Source organism: Triplophysa rosa, linkage group LG7 (assembly GCF_024868665.1).
Source record: "Triplophysa rosa linkage group LG7, Trosa_1v2, whole genome shotgun sequence".
Taxonomy (NCBI): Eukaryota; Metazoa; Chordata; class Actinopteri; order Cypriniformes; family Nemacheilidae; genus Triplophysa; species Triplophysa rosa.
Window position 1 is genome coordinate 5,178,670 of NC_079896.1, and position 17,696 is coordinate 5,196,365.

Genomic DNA, 17,696 nt, shown 5'->3' on the forward strand with positions numbered 1-17,696 from the left:
TTAAAAAATCTTTGAACTCTTTCTAAATATATTTCTGCTGTATTGCGTATAGGTGAATATGAACTTGTTTTTTTTTTTGCCGTATTTGAGGATCTGTAATAAATAGCATCCTTTCTGTTCTATTGACCTTTATCTACCATTTTCATTTTCTGCAAATAAATGCAAATAGAAACAATATTTTTGTTTAAAAAATAGGTTGAAATATTGTTAGTAGTTCGCAGGATGAAACAAAAAGGGTCATTTTTACCTAAACAAATACATATAAATAGTATATTCAGAAAAACAGAATATTTTTTAAATGGTCTCTTTATTTTTCTGTGGCTGTATATAGAGCACAAAAAGCGGGTCAGTATCAGGACCCGTGAAAATAATATAAGCTTTTTCTTTCGCGACCACTTCACACCCTCATATACATTTTTACAATGTGATGTGACAGACCTATTCTTCACGGCCAAAGTGGAACGCAGGTGTGTCCTATGTTTATCCACCGTCAGACGGTAAAAAAATAACCCACGTTGGTGGACTTAAACATTTCCTCCCACGTGTGACAGCGTTATGGCTTACCGCTATTAGCGAGGAGACGAATGGTGTCGGAGAGTTTGACATGTCCGTTCCTCGGGGTTTGGTATTGTTAATCGATGCGTCGGAGGTCCCGTGGGCTCTTTCATTACCACTTCGTTCAGCTAAATGAATCTCCAGGGAACACAAATGTGTATATTTCATATCTGACCTGAATGAGATTTCCATCAGGCCGGATAAAAGGCGCTTATGTCAGCACGCTCTAGTTTTTAATGTTGCGTAAGCGGGAAACTTATGTTTGATAATAGCGGCGTGTAAGTGTGGCCCTTTTTTTCCCTTCTTCTTCACGAGGCTGGAGAAATGGGATAATTGCTCATTTCATGCTGTGTTTGTCTGAATTTTCTAGGTGGGGAAAAAGAACAATATCGCAGCTGAGCCCATCATCGCAGGCCTCAAACGGGTAGTCCATCATGGTAAGTTTAACCGTGTTTACAACTTAAAAGCATACAAGTTGAGTTCTTTAGTAGCTTCTTTAGATCAGATTTTGTTTACTTTCTCAGTAAAGTGAAGTCTTTTTGGGTTGTTTATAACGACCTGTGATTTGTCTGTGATTCAGCGCCTAAATTATTCCCCTCAAAAAATCGCCCCAAATGAAGCCCAAACTAGATCAAGCAGTGGAACTGAAGTGTAGAGAACAACTGAAGTGAAACAGACTACAAATGTTCAATTGCTGTTGTTTAATAATGTGCTTGTTATTTCAAATAAGTGGAGTTTTTTAACGTGTGTTAACTTTCTATTCTATCTCATTTGTAAAATAGGCCTACTGAAAACAAACATGTTTAGCCTCATAGTACCCCTTTAGATGACATCACTGGGTTTTTAAAAGTGTTCCTTCATTGTCTAACAGAGAAGGAAACCAATATTGGTTCGTTTATATTGAGGGATTTATTGCCGTCGTCTTTGGGAAGCTATTACCGCTACACTGGCTCGCTCACAACACCGCCCTGCAGTAAAGTAGTGGAGTGGATCCTCTTCAGTCGGCCGGTTTACCTGTCCTACCACCAGGTTAGCACACACACATGTGCATGCTTACGTGCACATCACATTTATATGATGATGTATAAACATCACCTCCAGCTGTGGGCGCTATGCTTGAAATTGGCTCATGTTCATTGCACTGTATCAGATTCATGCCGTCTGCACACGTGTATACTATCACACTAGTGAATCATCTGTACATCTGACACAGTGCAGAACATTATATTTTCACTTATTATATTATTGCATAACACGTCCATATTTAACACTAGAATTATAAAAACATATTGTGTGAGTTATGATATTGCTGTTGTGAGTCATATTTCTGTTCCAATGTGTCTATCTGTATTATTATTATTTTCTCTCTCATACTCCCGATTTGTGTTTCTCTGTCGGTCTGTCTCTTTCACTCTTTCTGTCTGTTTCTCTCTTTCTTTTTCACTACTGGTACGTTTTTCTCGTTTCGTCTGTCTGTCTTGATCTAGTTTGTCTCACTCTTTCTCACTCTTCCTGTCTGTTTCTCTGCACTTCTCACTCTTTCTGTTTGTTTCTCTGTACGTCTCACTTTTCTCATTTTTGCTGTTTGTTACTCTGTATGTCTCACTCTTTCTCACTCTTCCTGTCTGTTTCTCTATCTGCCTTTCTTTTTCACTCTTTCTGTCTGTTTCTCAGTCTGTCTCGCTCTTTCTCACTCTCTTCTCTGTCTGTCTCTCTCTTTCTTACTCTTCCTGTCTGTTTTTTCCATCTGTCTCTCTTTTCTCACTTTTCCTGTCTGTATTTCCATCTGTTTTCTGACTCTTTCTGTCTGTTTCTCCTTCTGTCTTTCTCTTTCACGTTACCTGTCTGTTTCTCCATCTGTCTCTCCCTTTCTTTTTTACTCTTCCTGTCTGTTTCTCTGTCTGTCTGTCTCTCTCTTTCTCACTCTTGCTGTCTGTTTTTCCATCTGTCTCTGTTTCTCTGTCTGTCTCTCACTTTCTCACCCTTCTCGCCTTTTTTCACTCTCCCTGTCTGTTTTGCTGTCTGTCTCGCTCTTTCTAACTCTTCCTGTCTGTTTCTCCGTCTGTCTCACTCTTGCTGTTTGCTTGGCTCTCTTGTTCTATGTCATTCTTCCTGTCTGTTTTTCTATACTGTATTTCTCTCTCTTTCTCTTTTACTCCTCCTGTCTTTTTCTCCATCGGTCTCTCTCACTCTTGCTGTCTGCTTGTCTCTCTCTCTCACTCTTTCTGTCTGTTGCTCCATCTGTCTCTCTCTCTTCATCTACCACTCCTGCTGTCTGTGTCTTTGACTGTCTCTTTGTCTGTGTTCTCTATGTCTCCGCTGGTGAAGTTGGAGGCGTTCTACTCGATCTTCACCACAGAACAGCAGGATCATGTGAAGTCTGTGGATTATCTGAGGAATAACCATCGGCCCACTCAAGATCTGGACAGCCGGCAGATCTTTAAATCAGCTGTGATGGATGCGTGGCTGCCTGACCTCATGACAGAAAGCATGGCCAGCGCTGCAGACACAGAAACCTCTAGAGGTTAGACATATTTGAGTTAAAAACTAACTGTATCAAAACTGCAGAATTATTAAACATTTAAAAATATATATTTTCAAATTCCCCTTGATCTTCTGATACAGAGTTTGAATGTGCTATAAAAAAAACACTGTACTGTAATTTTTAAAACATATTTCTCCCTCAAAAAGTTATCGAAACTAATTTGCAAGACTGGTAGTTTCGTCATGAGGACATATACATAACAGATGTATTTACACATTCACGAAACATTTTGTAGCACATTTACAGCATTGAACGCTTAAGAACAGCTCACCTGAGACTGACGTTAACACAAGTTGTACACTGCTCCATAGCTTTCCGAAGAAAGCGAACATTTGTTTAACCCTTTGATTTTTTTCTGCCAGTGAGGGTCTTTATGAATGTAATATTGGTACATTTACCACTGGGACTGTGGTAATTTCTCTTAGGTAAAATTACAGTTCAGTTTTTCTTCCTAGATGTCTTGTTTGGAGCTTTTCTCATTCATCTCGTGCATAAAGTGCAAAGCTAGTTGTTTTCGGTATATCCATTGCTCCTGAGACAGAAGTGAATAAACAGGATTTATTAATGCAGTGACTGCGCTCTCTGAGCTGAGCTCGGTAACTGGGGGAATGTGTACGCTGTGTGTTAATGATAGTGTTGTTTTCCTCTCCTACTGAGGGAATTGATTGCTATTGGTTGTGATGAAGTCGGGAGTGATGCAACACAGCCGAAAGGCGGAATAATCATCATTAATATTTCCTCTGAAATGAAACTCGCAGAAATGAACAAAAGCAATTCTGCCGTTTTTGAAGCAACTAAAATGAGTTTTGAAAAACCTTTTGCAATAATACTTCACCAGGCAGTTTATTTCTTCGGCTTCTGTTTTTATTGTCTTTGTGAAATTGTTTCTTCTGTGCTTATATGGCACTTTCTATTAATCGGTTACACTTTAGTGCACCGTTATTTCTTTCAAAACCATTAGAGGCCAAAATATGGTCGTTTTTAAGGATTAAATATGTTAGATAAACTGTTATCTAACGCAAAATGACCTAGCATGAAGAGTAGCTAGTTTAGTATGCTGTCTTGCATTAGAGGTCTTGACCCCCTGGACTGTATCCAACAAATACAATTTTACCGATCTGTTCAATAAATATTTGCATAGTCGTTGTAGAGAAAACTGTTTTTCTTGTCTATCTAGTGCCATCTCTGTTAGAAACTTAAAATTACTGATTGCTTGACATACTTATTTTTATGTTGGTTGAAGTCAAATTAAGTCAAAATTGTAAAATCGCATCAGAAAGCTCAACATTTTTTATTTGCAATACTGTACAAACCAAAAATTTTGTCTCAAACTATGTACTACTGAAAATTAACTTAAATTTAGGCATTTGCAACTCTGTCAGCCGTTCTGTTGTATTTGTTATTTATTTATTTATTTGTATTTATTAATTTATGTTGCTCAAAAAATAACACAAATCAGGATTTGAGTGGTACTGTAACACTCCCGTTTGTCCCTAGCCTGGTTTTTCCCTGTTTTGCCCATGGACGTTCATTTGTACACGCTCCCTCATCATGACTGTTTCACCTGTTCGTCGTCATTGTCTCTGCACCTGCCTGTCATCAGACTCATTACGCTGACACTACAGTATATATACACTCACCTTGCCTTTGTTCTTTGTCAGGTCTTTTCGTAAACTGTATCGTTGTTCATGTTTTTGCTTACCTCTGTTTATTGTTCCCGTGGATGTTTACATGTTCTTCGTTCCGTCTATAAAGTGGATTATAGTTACTCTGGTGGTCTTCGTGTCTGTCATCCGTGTGTGTGCATAACAGAAGATCTGACCTTCCAGGAATGGATATAATCCGCTCTTCAGAGGCTTCCCTGCTGGATCTGAGGCAGGATGGGCGGCCGTTGGAGAGCTACGTGGAGGAGTTCACAGGTCTGTGCTACTGGGTGAGTTGGAGCGATTCCACACTTAACCACTTGTTTCTGACTGGCCTGGATGATGATCTGCTCGTCCTTATTCTGCTTCCCTACGTGGATGAGTTTCCGCTGGAGGACTTCATTAATCGAGTCCTCCTAGCGATGGGCTCTGCGTTCTGTGTCGGGAGAGCTGATGAGGACTTGAGCGATCGTCATTCAGAGTCATTCAGGTCTATAGCGGGGAATCGACTTCGGCTCACCCAGGATACACGACTCACTCCTCCACAACCCAACGCCCTCCCGGAAATATGGAAGGCCAAAAGGGATAAAACTTCCTGGACCTTATGGACTTTTCCACTCCCGGGTTACCTGGCCTGCCAGTTCACGAGTTCTCCAGTGGCTTGAACCCCGAGCTCAGCCTGGTGGACCGGCTGTTGCTGATGGACTTTGCCCAGCCGCCAGAGCCCGCTGCCCAGCCGCTCTCGTCCGGCCATCCAGAGGTCTTCCAGCCGGTCCCGTCCGGCCTTCCCGAGATCCTCGAGCCGGTCCCATCCGGCCCTCCGATGTCCTTCCAGCCGGTCCCGTCCGGCCTTCCAGAGGTCTTCGAGCCAGTCCCATCCAGCCTTCCGATGTCCTTCCAGCCGGTTCCATCCGGCCTTCCAGAGGTCTTCGAGCCGGTCCCGTCCGGCCTTCCAGAGGTCTTCGAGCCGGTTCCGTCCGGCCTTCCAGAGGTCTTCGAGCCGGTCCCGTCCGGCCTTCCAGAGGTCTTCGAGCCGGTCCCGTCCGGCCTTCCGATGTCCTTCCAGCCGGTCCCGTCCAGCCTCACAGAGGTCTTTGAGCCGGTCCCGTCCGGTCTTCCAGAAATCCTCGAACCGGTCCCATCCGGCCTTCTAGAGGTCTTCCAGCCGGTCCCGTCCGGTCTTCCAGAAATCCTCGTGCTACCGCTCCAGGCCTCCAAACCGGGGAAGCGCAGTCCTGCTTCTAGTGCCGTGGTTGTGGTGACGTTAGGGTGCCTCCTTACCATGACCACGGCATCCATCAGCCCCTGCTTCCCCGGCAACACCGCCACGGCATCCACCAGCTTCTGTTCCTCGTCTTCTGACGTCATGACCACGGCGCCGTTCCCTGCTCCTCGCCGCAGGGCGCTGACGTCAGGGCCAGGATAGCCGTTCCCTGCTCCCCGCCTTCGGACTCCGACGTCACGGCCACGGTGGCCGTCCCCAACCCCATTGACTGTCTGGCTCCCGGAGCGGCCGTCGCCCTCCAGGCCTCCCGGAGCGGCCGTCGGCATCCCGGAGCGGCCTGTCTCTGCACCTGCCTGTCATCAGACTCATTACACTGACACTATATATACACTCACCTTGCCTTTGTTCTTTGTCAGGTATTGTCGTATCTATCAAGCCACACGGCGCTGTGGCAGTTTACCCAGCGCTCGCAACATAGCTTGTTGACTACATAACCCAAAGATCTACCGTGAGAATGGAATCAATTTGAATCATCTGTGTCTGTGTTATCTCTGCCGGACAGTAATGGCGGCAGTCATTAGCATGCTGATGATTGAACTAATGAAAATAATGGGCTCTTGCTGAGTCGCTCGTGCTAACAGAGCTCTTGAGGGCGACTTTCACAGCAGATGCCCTTTTGTCTAATCACCCCCTCGTCCTCGTTTCACTCCCCGATCTGCCTCTCTCGCACAGATATGTTTATCACAGGCTTGTTGACAGGTTGCTAATGCTAATACACGCATTAAGAGCAGAGGCTTTCAGCATAATGACCTTATCAAGCGGCACTTACGCGGTCCGCCCAGCTTGATGAAAACACGTTCCACCAAACGATTTGCGCGATAAGTGACGTCAATCGTGCAATTGCATCTGTTCGTCTTTACAAAGGGTTCGCAGACATCATTAAAGACAACATTTTCAGTATTAGGGGGGTTAAAAAGATATGAATTCTGTGGGAAAACGTGAAGTCTGAGCTGTGGTGCTGATGTTGAAGCTTTGACCACTGACTTGGTGCTCACACAGGCAATCTAATTTCATGTTTGGCTTGCTGTACAGTGCACGTTTACAAAAATGTGTATTAAAAATGCAAAAACGTTTATCTTTTGCTTCTATACCGCCATTTCTGTTTGGATCATTGGTTACTTTACATGCTATTTCTTACCTGGGTTTTGGTAAGAAAACTGACTTTTTCTACAGAATCGTACCTGACAGCTCAAATTATAAATCATTATTCTGCTTTTTATTGGGAATCAGGTGAATCAATTGTACAGATTTTTGTACTTGATTAATAGCTGATTTTTGTTTATTTTTCCCTAATAGTGCACATTCATCTCTGAGATGTCTATTTGATATCTGCACAATGTATTTTTTGAGTGTTTACTCATCTGCAATACGTCTCTGGGACGTTTCCTGCCAGATGTCATATAGACATCTAGAAGATGTCTGTAAGACGTTTTTGATTTAGAATGTATGTAAATCTGCTTTTTCTAAGACTTTTATCAGATGTTTTTACAAAGCAGTTGTTTTCCATATCTTTAGCGCATGACAAACTGTTCAGTACAACCCAAATGAACTGTAAGTGTCTTCGGATAAACGCATCTGCCAACTGCATAAAATGTAAATGAATGCTGAACTATATTTTTAATGTCACACAAAACAGCAGCAATAATGAGTTCATCATAAATACGCATTTGAAAACCATAGCATTGAAACCCCATTGTAAGTTTGTTACACATGATATCCCTCTCAGTGTTTGCGCTGATGGTTTAGTTCAAGAGTCAGGTCAAGTCCACCTGTTAAGCGAGCACCATCAGTTAGACGCCTCTCCAAGCTCAAAGCGCACATCACGTCCGCGGTATTACACACGCACACATCATACTTCCAACTGGGTCCAGAGAAATACACACGGCTGCAGACATGTATGCGTGTGCTCGCTGCGAGGATGTTTGAAAGCCTGAAGGCAGATTGAGATGAGCTCATGTATTATTTTCCACTTTGAAGCAGTTTCTAGTGAGAACGCTTTGGTGAGTCAGACAGCAATAAAAGATTTAGCTTCACCTCCAGGCCTGAGACAGGGACCTCGTGCGTCAGAGATCTGGCTCTTCTCCCATCGCCGTAGAGCCACAATTCGGCCTGTTTATCTCACGTCACGCATCCCTAATCAAATGAGCGCATCTTTACCTTCTTATCTACAGTGCGAAATGTATTATTAATTATTGTTTGTTTTCCCTTGTTTCATCCAGTCTGCAGCAGCATCCCTGACAACATGAATGTCCATCCGCTGAACCGAACGGCTCTTGTGTTGACCTGGGACCGACCGTCAACTGTCTACCACCCGCCTATACTGGGATTCCTGGTCTCCTACAGCTGGGTGAAGGACGAAATGCCTTTTGAGAAAACTTTCACGCAGAGCTGCGAACACAGAACGGTGAGCATCCCGGCGACTAAACAGGCCGACCGCTATTCAAGAGCACATTTTAAGCATCGAGCACCACTAACCGCTGTTAGTTTTAGCTGTCATTTTATTCCTTGAGATAGGAAAAGGTCAACTGGTTAAATTAATCTGTAACTGCAACTGTAACTGTAACTAGCTTTCCTGTGGCTCAGTGGTTAGAGCATGGCGCTAGCAATGTCAAGGTCATGGATTCGATCCCAGGGATCTGCACATAGAAACAAATGTATAATACAATGCAATGTAAGTCTCTTTGGATAAAAGCGTCTGCCAAATGCATAAATGTAAATGTAAATGTAACTGGGATGAGGTCATAGATATTTGATTGATGTTCTTGTGCTCGTCTCGCCTCTGGCTTTCTCTGATTTGTCCAGATTGATGTGCAAAAGAAGGAACTATTAGTTTAAAATTGCATATTTGACAGCCATAGGAGTCGTGTCCAAATTATTTGTCTGGAAACAACAATGACAACGAATTTAAAACAAATTTGAATTTGTGTCGATCAAAAAAGCTAAATAATGATTTTGTCATAGGTGCAATAAAGTATCATTCTGTTATAAAATATTGAAAATACAGTTTAATAGCCAGTGAGAAGTGTTTACTGCCTGAAAACGTTTCACCCATCAGAGACAGCTGTGACGAAAGTTTAACATTTAAAAACTAATGCCGTCAGAACTCGCTGGCGATGAAAGACCAAATCGTCCCTCTTGGACAATCTTTTGGTACCCTGCGTTAGTCCTCACAAGACTGATGGATCGATGGCTTTCATCAGACTTGATGGATTTAGACAGCGTTTGCTCTTTTTTTCTCGCCGCTCAAATGAATGACTTAGGCCCATTCCTGTCCGTCACTTTATCGGGGCAGCTTTATACACTCCGTATCCATGACAACAAGAGAGTGTCCAACGAACTTGTCCTGTTGAGCCCTGTCAGTCTTTTTTAAGCTCGGTCAAATTAGATTTGGATTCAGTTGAGAGATATAACTGCCACAGTTAATGTCCAATTACTTTCTTTCAGTCTGCATACCGTCATGACTCTCTCATCTTTTCGGCTTTACATTTACATTTTTATTTCGATTTCGAGCTCAGTCACAGGTTGTGCTAGAGAATCAGGACCAGCTTTGGGTATATGAAATTTAAATGAGCCCGTCTGTCTGTTTCTGGGACATTGAGGATTGCGGAATGATGAAACGGGATGTTTCATACAAATAATAATGACAGATGTCAAATTTGCTTTGACGTGTGAGGTTTGGAAACTTTCGGTGTTGTGTAATGAGGTTTTTGGGTGTTTTGATTGTGTGAGATTTGCGAGCAAGACCTTATTTTCCTCATTTAATGACCTTGTCAGAGTTAGAATTGGAGTCCATGTCAATTAGCTTTGATGCCATCTTTTCACCTGTTTATAAATCACACTTTTTTCTGAATAAAAACTGAATTTCTTTTCTTGCAGAACTAACTAAACATATTGAGGACACCATTTGTTTGCAGGGGCATATGCCATTTTTTATAAAAATTGTCTCTAAAATGATCATTTCTGTCCTGTAAGCCATCTGCCACCAATACTAAGTAGTGAATCATACTTTTGCTGTGCTCTGATGTAGAAAGGCTACTGGCTGTTTATAAAAAGAAGAGCAAGACCTTCTAGATGCACCAACACATACTGTACATCAACACAAGAAAGAAGTTATTTTTGGAGTAGTTTTTTGGAGTACCCAAGTATCCAAAATCTGTCAAAAGTCCAGTAAAACTTTACAGAAATACAGAACACACACACACACGCACACACAAACACTGCACAATTTACAATATACTGCTTGAAATGTATTTAAATAATTTGTGACGGTATAAAAATGCAGTAATCAACTTAAAAGCTTTAAAGTTGTAGTATGATAAACTGTTATCACATGACCAAAATACATTGCATGTTTATTTCAATGAGCACCATTTTTCAAAAATAAAAAATACAGTTTTGAAATTTAGTATAAAATTATATCAAATAAAAAATTTACATTTTATATTTATGTCTTTATTTATTAAGTTTTTAAACACACAGACAATAATGGAAATTGTGTATTTGATAACATTGCATCATTGTAGATTGCATGGCACATTTTGGCAAATGCAGTAGATCATCCAAGTATTGAATGCATTCCCAAATACTCATACATCCACAGCATGCATGTGCATATGCCAGCATCATCGTGTCCGATGTGCATGTATCTGTTATTGAAATGTGTGATGCGTTTTGTATGTCTCCTGCAGAGGGCAGTAATCCCACTGGTGTCTCCAGATGTCCTGTATCTGTTCAGAGTTCAAGCTGTATGTCACAGAGACCAGCGCAGTGACTTTAGCCAAACACTTTTATTCAAAGGTTTGTCCAATAACCTGGATTTTGACTGCTTGTGTGTCCCTGCTGTAAAATTTAGAAATGTGCTTTTATTGTAATTTAGATCCATTGAACTGCTGCTTAATATTGATACATATTATGATTGTTTTTCAAGCAAACACCACAAGGATCTTTGAGGGGACGAGGATTGTAAAAGCTGGAATGGTGAGTGACACTGGACTAGCTAAACTGCTAGAACATAAAGCTTGTAACGTCAAGCTCATGGGTTAAATTCCCACTAATACCTACTGTATGTGAATCTTGAATCCACTGCAAGTTGCTTTGGATAAAAGCATTTATACCAAATGAACATCTAAATGTGTTCTGTCCTGTTCTAGCCCACAGTTTCCCCAGCATCCTCTGCCGACATGGCCCCTATAAGTTCAGGCTCGTCCACCTGGACCTCCGCCGGGCTCCCCTTTTCTTTCGTTTCCATGGCAACAGGAATGGGGCCTCCATCCAGCGGCGGGCAGGCCACCGTAGCATCTGTGGTGACCAGCACTCTGTTAGCAGGACTGGGCTTCAGTGGCAGCATCATTTCCTCACTCCCGGGATCCCTTTGGCCCACCCACTCCACAAACTCTGGCCCCACGCCCACCCAACACCTCCCCACTCCCTCCTCCGAACCGGTCCCGCCCGATAACAGCATCCGCCCTTCTGAAGACATGACAGAGGCGAACAATCGTGACGAAGAAGAGAGTGAAAGAGAAGAGGAAAAGGACGAGGAAGAGGAGAAAGAGGAACACAGCGAAGAGAAGAAAAAAAAGGAAAAAGACGTAAAGGACGAAAAGCAGGAGAATATATTATCTCAAAAAACAACAACTCCTGTGCCGACGTCAAAATACAGGGAGAGGGGTCGAGAGAGGGCTGATTTTAACAATGAGAACTTCACATTGGCCCCTGAAATAGAAGAGCAGGTATCCGCGGCCACAGAAAGACCCTCAGGGGAGGATTCATCCAAACCGGCATGGCTTGAAGACGACGACACCACAGACATGCAACTTCCTGCTGGATCGACCGAGACCACTAAACTAACCAATGAGGAAAAAGCTCACTGGCCGTACTACATTCAGACCGGTAGGTGAGCTATGATTGACCTCCGCAGTCTAATGGGCTCGCTGTCTAAAACCTCATGCAAACAAAAGAGCTAATTTCCCGTGAGGGAAAATGAGTAATAGCAGCAAGACAGGGACAGAAATACTTTAGCATAGAAAAAGATGAAGTGACACAAGGCGTTTAAAAATACATGTAAAATAAAATCTACACTGTCAAAAGGTTAGACACATTTATATAGTAAAGTGTCAAGTGATGAAATAAGATAAATGGAATGTTATGCACATTCTGTTCACTTCAAGCAACTTTATGAGGTACATCTAAGAGTTCACCCAAAAACGAAAACTTGTAGTTTCAAATCTGTATAAATTTCTTTGTTCCGTTGAGAAAGATATTTGGAAGAATGCTTGTAATCAAATAGTTCTTGGCCACCATTGACTACCATAGTAGGAAAAATGTATTTGTTCTGTTGAACACAAAAGATATTTTGAAGAATTTTACATACTTAACATACTTATCTTTACTTTGATTAAAGTCAAATGACATCAAACTGACATTACTCTGCAAAATGGTGCCAACAGCTCAAATAAATCGTTCTTGTAAGTTTACTGTTGTGAATCGGGGTAAGATAAGGATAGTTTTGAATAATTTATTTTTGTTTATTTTCAACCATAAAAGGTTACAGATTGCAGCTTTGAATAAAGTTTTGTAAAAAAGTTTATACCCAGGTACATTTATAGTTCTCTACACAACAAATTCCATATAAGCGTAAGCCTTTAGATCAAAATTGTTTTTTTAATTGCATAAATTATAAATTGAAAAGTGTGTTTGAACTTTGATCGGTGGTAATAAAATAGCTAGAAGCAAGATGTCTCGTACGAAACCTACAGAATAAATCGCGTTTAAGTGTGGATAAAGTTTAAGTTCAATATATAAAGTTTAAAGGGATAGTTCACCAAAAAAGGACAATTCTGTAATCATTTAAAGGGCTAGTGCACCCAAAAATGTAAATTCTGTCATGAAATCTAGTTGTTTCAAACCTGAATGGATTTCTTTCTTTGTTTGAACACAGAGAAAGTTTTATTTTAGGGTGAACTGTTCCTTTAAGTTAAGTTGTATTTTGAAGAATGTGGGAAACCAAATTGATTAGTGCCTCAGAACTGTTAGGTTACAAAATAAAAAAAATTGTTGTGTTAATACAACGAAATTGATACAAGTTTAAAACCACTTGAGGGTGAGCAAATGATGACATGTTTTTATATTTGGGTGAACTGTCCCTTTAGGTGTTGATAATAATAATAAATTGTGCAAAAAGAACATAAGATACTGCAATACCTCTGAAGTGATTCGTATAAATAAAAAGTGCATTGCTAAGGCAGAAAAATGTGAATGAGAATACATGTACAATCGGTAGTGATAACACTGTTTTGACCCAATTGTGACCCTCTATAAAATAAGGGTTTGTGTTGCGTGATTTCCTGGATTTCCTTTAATCCAATAATTTGTTACCTTACTCTTCTCTCCAATGCCCATCATACAGAGAGGAACAGCATATCCACTGTCACCCGAGACCCGTTGTCCCCATCCAGCAGAATGGAGTGGATCATCCCTCTGATGGTGGTCTCGGCCCTCACTCTCCTCTGTCTGATCATGATGTTGGCTGTCCTGGTCTACTGGAGGTAAGACACTGTTGAAAAAACCACAGTTTACAAGACCAGCACAGCTATTCATGCGACAAACATGTCGACAGTCACGCTTTCTATTGGACAAATGCACCCTATACACTTCCGTTGTCTTTTGGTATAGCTGTATTTTCGACCACTGAGATCATTATTGCCAGAGCTACCCAGCACAAGGCAACAAAAATAGAAGCCAACCCACCAACAAAATGTCTTGTTGTGTTTGCGGCGGGTTTGTAAATGGTATAAAGGCCCTCTGATCCCTGTATTCACACCTCATCTAGCTCTTTCCACGCATCTAATATCTCTCCCTCGCACTGGCCTTTATCATCCTCGCTCGGCTCTCTGGAGAACGCGAGCCCCATCTGCCCACCCGCTCACAGACCTGTCTCAACCCTGCGGTAACCGATCAAAATCTTCCTGGCAAATACCACCGTCCTCCTGTTCTGTCTTGTGTTTGTTTGTGAGCTAAGAGGTTGCGGGCCCCCCGGGGACCGTGAGTTTCGAGCGGAGGGACCCAGCTGCGCTCCAATCTGTGAAACTGTCTGGTCGAAGCATATCATTAAAATGTGAACGCAAAAGCGTTGAATAGTGCATTGCATTTTAAAAGATAATCATGACTTTATTTTTGTTCATTGATAGTAAAAGACCGGTTCAGTTACATTATGCATTTTTTTCCATAGGTACTTTCAGTGCTTTTATGAGTGCATTTCATATAAAATCAGAAAGTTTTCATTTTCTTGGAGTTTGAGCTCGTATGAGTGTTTACTGCAAAGCATGCTATTATTTGCTGAAGTGAAGTTATGGTGTTGCCAAGGCGATAGGCTAATGAGAGGTTTATGTAGGCAGGGTTCCATCTGGATCGCTCCGAGCCTGTTCAAACTCACAGATGCCCATTACAGAGTAAAGATGCGGCACTCGTTTCCACGCTTCTGCATGTGCGCACGAGATCGCTTAGCAGTTAAAACCATTTCAGACTCGCGCAGATAGAGGCACAGATGGGGAACGATAAGAGGTTATTTTTATCTTATCTTGCATTGCTTGAGGACCAAACCGCAGGGTGCAGAACTTCACCGAAAGACCCTTACACGCTATTAGTCTTGTGTCTCCAAACACATGCCAGAAGATCCCCAATCGTGAAAAGGTCATTAGTGCAGGGTGCCAACCCCCACCCCATTTCCCCAGCATCCCCCGCCCTCACTTAATGTCTCATTGGGACTCAACCTGCATTTGCCTCTTTGTATCTCACCTCCCAAGAATGAATAGCATCTGCTCATTGCTCTGCATTAAGTACAGGTAGGGATGCTTTACCAATATTTACATAAATGTGAGTGTTTATTAGGGTCAGAGGAGGGTAATATTTTGTCTTGGAATACTTTTGTATATGGAAAAAAAAATGTAAACAATGCAATGCGGAGAGGCTACAGATTCAAGGGACATTTGAAGTACAGTAGTTGGGTTGGTTGTTCATTTATATATTATATACCGCATATTTATGAGTGTATTGGCTAATGCATTAAACGGCAATCTTTCAGTGGACATTTGTTTGTGCATTGTAAAGTATCTGCCTAACTTTGTTTTAGTGATAATAAAAAGTGTTAGTCACATTATTGTTGCATTGGTTGCATTAATAAACAGCTGTGTTCAGTTGTTAGACAGATCATTTTATTGCACAACATACTTAGTTATATTACAATTTAAAATAATTACTTTATAAGTAAATTCAGTTATGCAAAAAATATTAAATAAATGTAGTTGTAATGAAATATTAGATATACATTTTGTACATGCATTTACTGTTAAACAGAAAAATGATAATTTACATCTATTTAATTGATTGAAATGAATTTTAAAATGTTTTTAAGGGAATATTGTGAAAAATCTATGCATAATATGTACAATATTATAAATATTATGCAATTTCTGCATAATTAAGACTGCTCATGTTATATTAATTTAGGTTTCTGCAAATTTCATATACATTGCTTATTAGGATGGTCCTCTCTGTTTGTAGTCTTTAAACATAATTTTACTCTTTTGTGTTTTCCTTTTCATGTAAAGCAGCTTTGAAACTATGCAACATTGCGCTATATAAATAAACTTGAATTGAATTGAAATGAAATAGTATTATATTTTAGATACATGTCAGCTTTTATGAACAAAAATCCTCCCGCACTTGAACTCGCCCTAAATGATTCAAAAACCACATGCTTTAATACTTGTACTCTAAAAGTGATGACTGAGATTGAATGGAACAGAAAACAGAGCAAAGCCGCGCTCTACAGCCCTATACAAACAGGAGCAGACTGCTTGACTTTCAAAGTGGTTTGTAAATTGGACTGGCGGTGTTCTGAGAATACACAGTAGCAACTTTTTAGCATCCAGGAGGCTTCCACGGAAATAGACAATAGCTCCCTAAAAGCATCCTGTTTACCTGAAGCGTGCGTCGTGTACCAACCAAAAGGCTGTCGGTGCAATTTTGAGCTTTTCCGTTGTCCCTGTTTGTATCTAGCTTTCTTCCTTTCTGGAGCATTCTACTAACCTAAATCCTTTTTGTTTACAGGAGATTTTTCCAGACTGCACATTTCTACATCGAAGACAGGAGCTCTCCGAGAGTGATCCGCAATGATAGTATTCCCATCCTTTCTCCGGCAGGTCAGTCAAAACTGCCCGTCGCCGTGATGCTAGGCTTTTGTGGATGGTTGTCAGGGCATTGCTATGCGGTTGCTAAGGTGTTTTGAGTGGTTTTACTCTGTTGGTAATCGTTTGGGTGTTCTGGGTGGTTACTTGCTGACAAAAGTTCAAAGGTCCGGGACGGTTACATGTGTTTTTAGGGACTCGAACGCTTACCTTACCATTGATGCACTATGAATTGTAGAATTAGCAAGCTAATTTAAATTCACTGTGGATATGTTCCCCGTTTCAACCTCAAATCCTTAAAGATTTCATCTTAACCTATACCTTGCAGTTTTTTTGGGGATGTCAAGTGGATACATTTGTAACATTTTTCAAAGTGTCATTTTGTTTTTTTGTGTGTTATTGTTCCTCAGTCGGACTGATTGCTTAATTTGGGCAGCGCATGATTTTGTATAATTGCTCAGTTTTTGTCAGCGTTGTCCGCTTTGCATTTCTCTCTCTCTCTCTATGCATATGCCTCTCCCACTCATTCTTCCGCAGGCCGGCTCTTGACTGACAGGTCTATATAGCTGTACGCCCAAGAAAGTAAAACCAGCCGTTAATGTTTACGAGAACCCCATCCGAGCTGATAGTTTAATGTCCCCGCCATAATGGAGAGCTCATCAACAATCCCTGTTAAACTGAGAAAGTAGTCTTTGCGTGCTTGTCCTGGGTTTAATAAGACTAAATCTTTGCGGTTAATGATGTAGACGTTGAACACAGAGCGGGGGTTGGATTGATGTGTTTGATCATCCATCGCCATGTCAAAGCGGTAAATGCCCCAGAGGATTCTGGTCTTTTTCAAATGTGGTCCCAGCTGTGTGGTTCCCTGGGCAGTAATGAACCATTTCTTTATATGGCCATTTTTTGCGTGACAATAAAACATCACGGCAGCTTTTTTAGGGATATATAACTGATTAGCTTTTGATGACACAGATGTGCCCCGATATCATGACTCAGAAGGTCAGAGCACAAAAATGAAGGCGTGTGGATTGTGGTGCAGACTGTATTGCTTCTGGAACAGATGGAATACAACAGAAAGTTTTATTTTCTGTGGTTCTTAACTGAATGTTCTCACATGTCAATTCAGAAAATACAAGATGGATCATTGGAAGAATGTATGAATGAAGAAACATACAATATCGTCGCTGTCCTTCCAAAATCTCAGATGTCCAAATTTGCTGTTTTTCAGGAAATGGAAAAAACACTGTAGTTTTAAAATGATTGAATACTGTGTTGTCAAAGTTATCAATCATTTTGTTATACTTTTTATTGGTTAGATACTTGCAAAATCCAATGACAAAAATAAAGGTTGACAGGTATAATAATAATGATTTATGGCAAAAAAATCACGAAATATGGAGATACAAGGTTTCAGATGGACAACAGCGATTACAATTACTACACAAACTTGTTGGTTACACAGTAACTGATTTGAATGTTTTAAT

The 17,696-nt window shown here is 41.1% G+C and overlaps 1 protein-coding gene across 1 annotated transcript in view; it reads left to right on the forward strand.

The window, feature by feature from the left end:
* ca16b (carbonic anhydrase XVI b) overlaps nt 1-17,696 on the forward strand; it is a 73,593-nt gene that overhangs the window by 46,604 nt on the left and 9,293 nt on the right. The window contains exons 6-14 of the mRNA XM_057338398.1: nt 926-992; nt 1,427-1,584; nt 2,884-3,079; nt 8,248-8,432; nt 10,717-10,825; nt 10,956-11,005; nt 11,179-11,917; nt 13,434-13,572; nt 16,136-16,227. Coding sequence (XP_057194381.1) covers nt 926-992; nt 1,427-1,584; nt 2,884-3,079; nt 8,248-8,432; nt 10,717-10,825; nt 10,956-11,005; nt 11,179-11,917; nt 13,434-13,572; nt 16,136-16,227 — 1,735 coding nt within the window. The remainder of the gene's footprint in view (nt 1-925; nt 993-1,426; nt 1,585-2,883; nt 3,080-8,247; nt 8,433-10,716; nt 10,826-10,955; nt 11,006-11,178; nt 11,918-13,433; nt 13,573-16,135; nt 16,228-17,696) is intronic.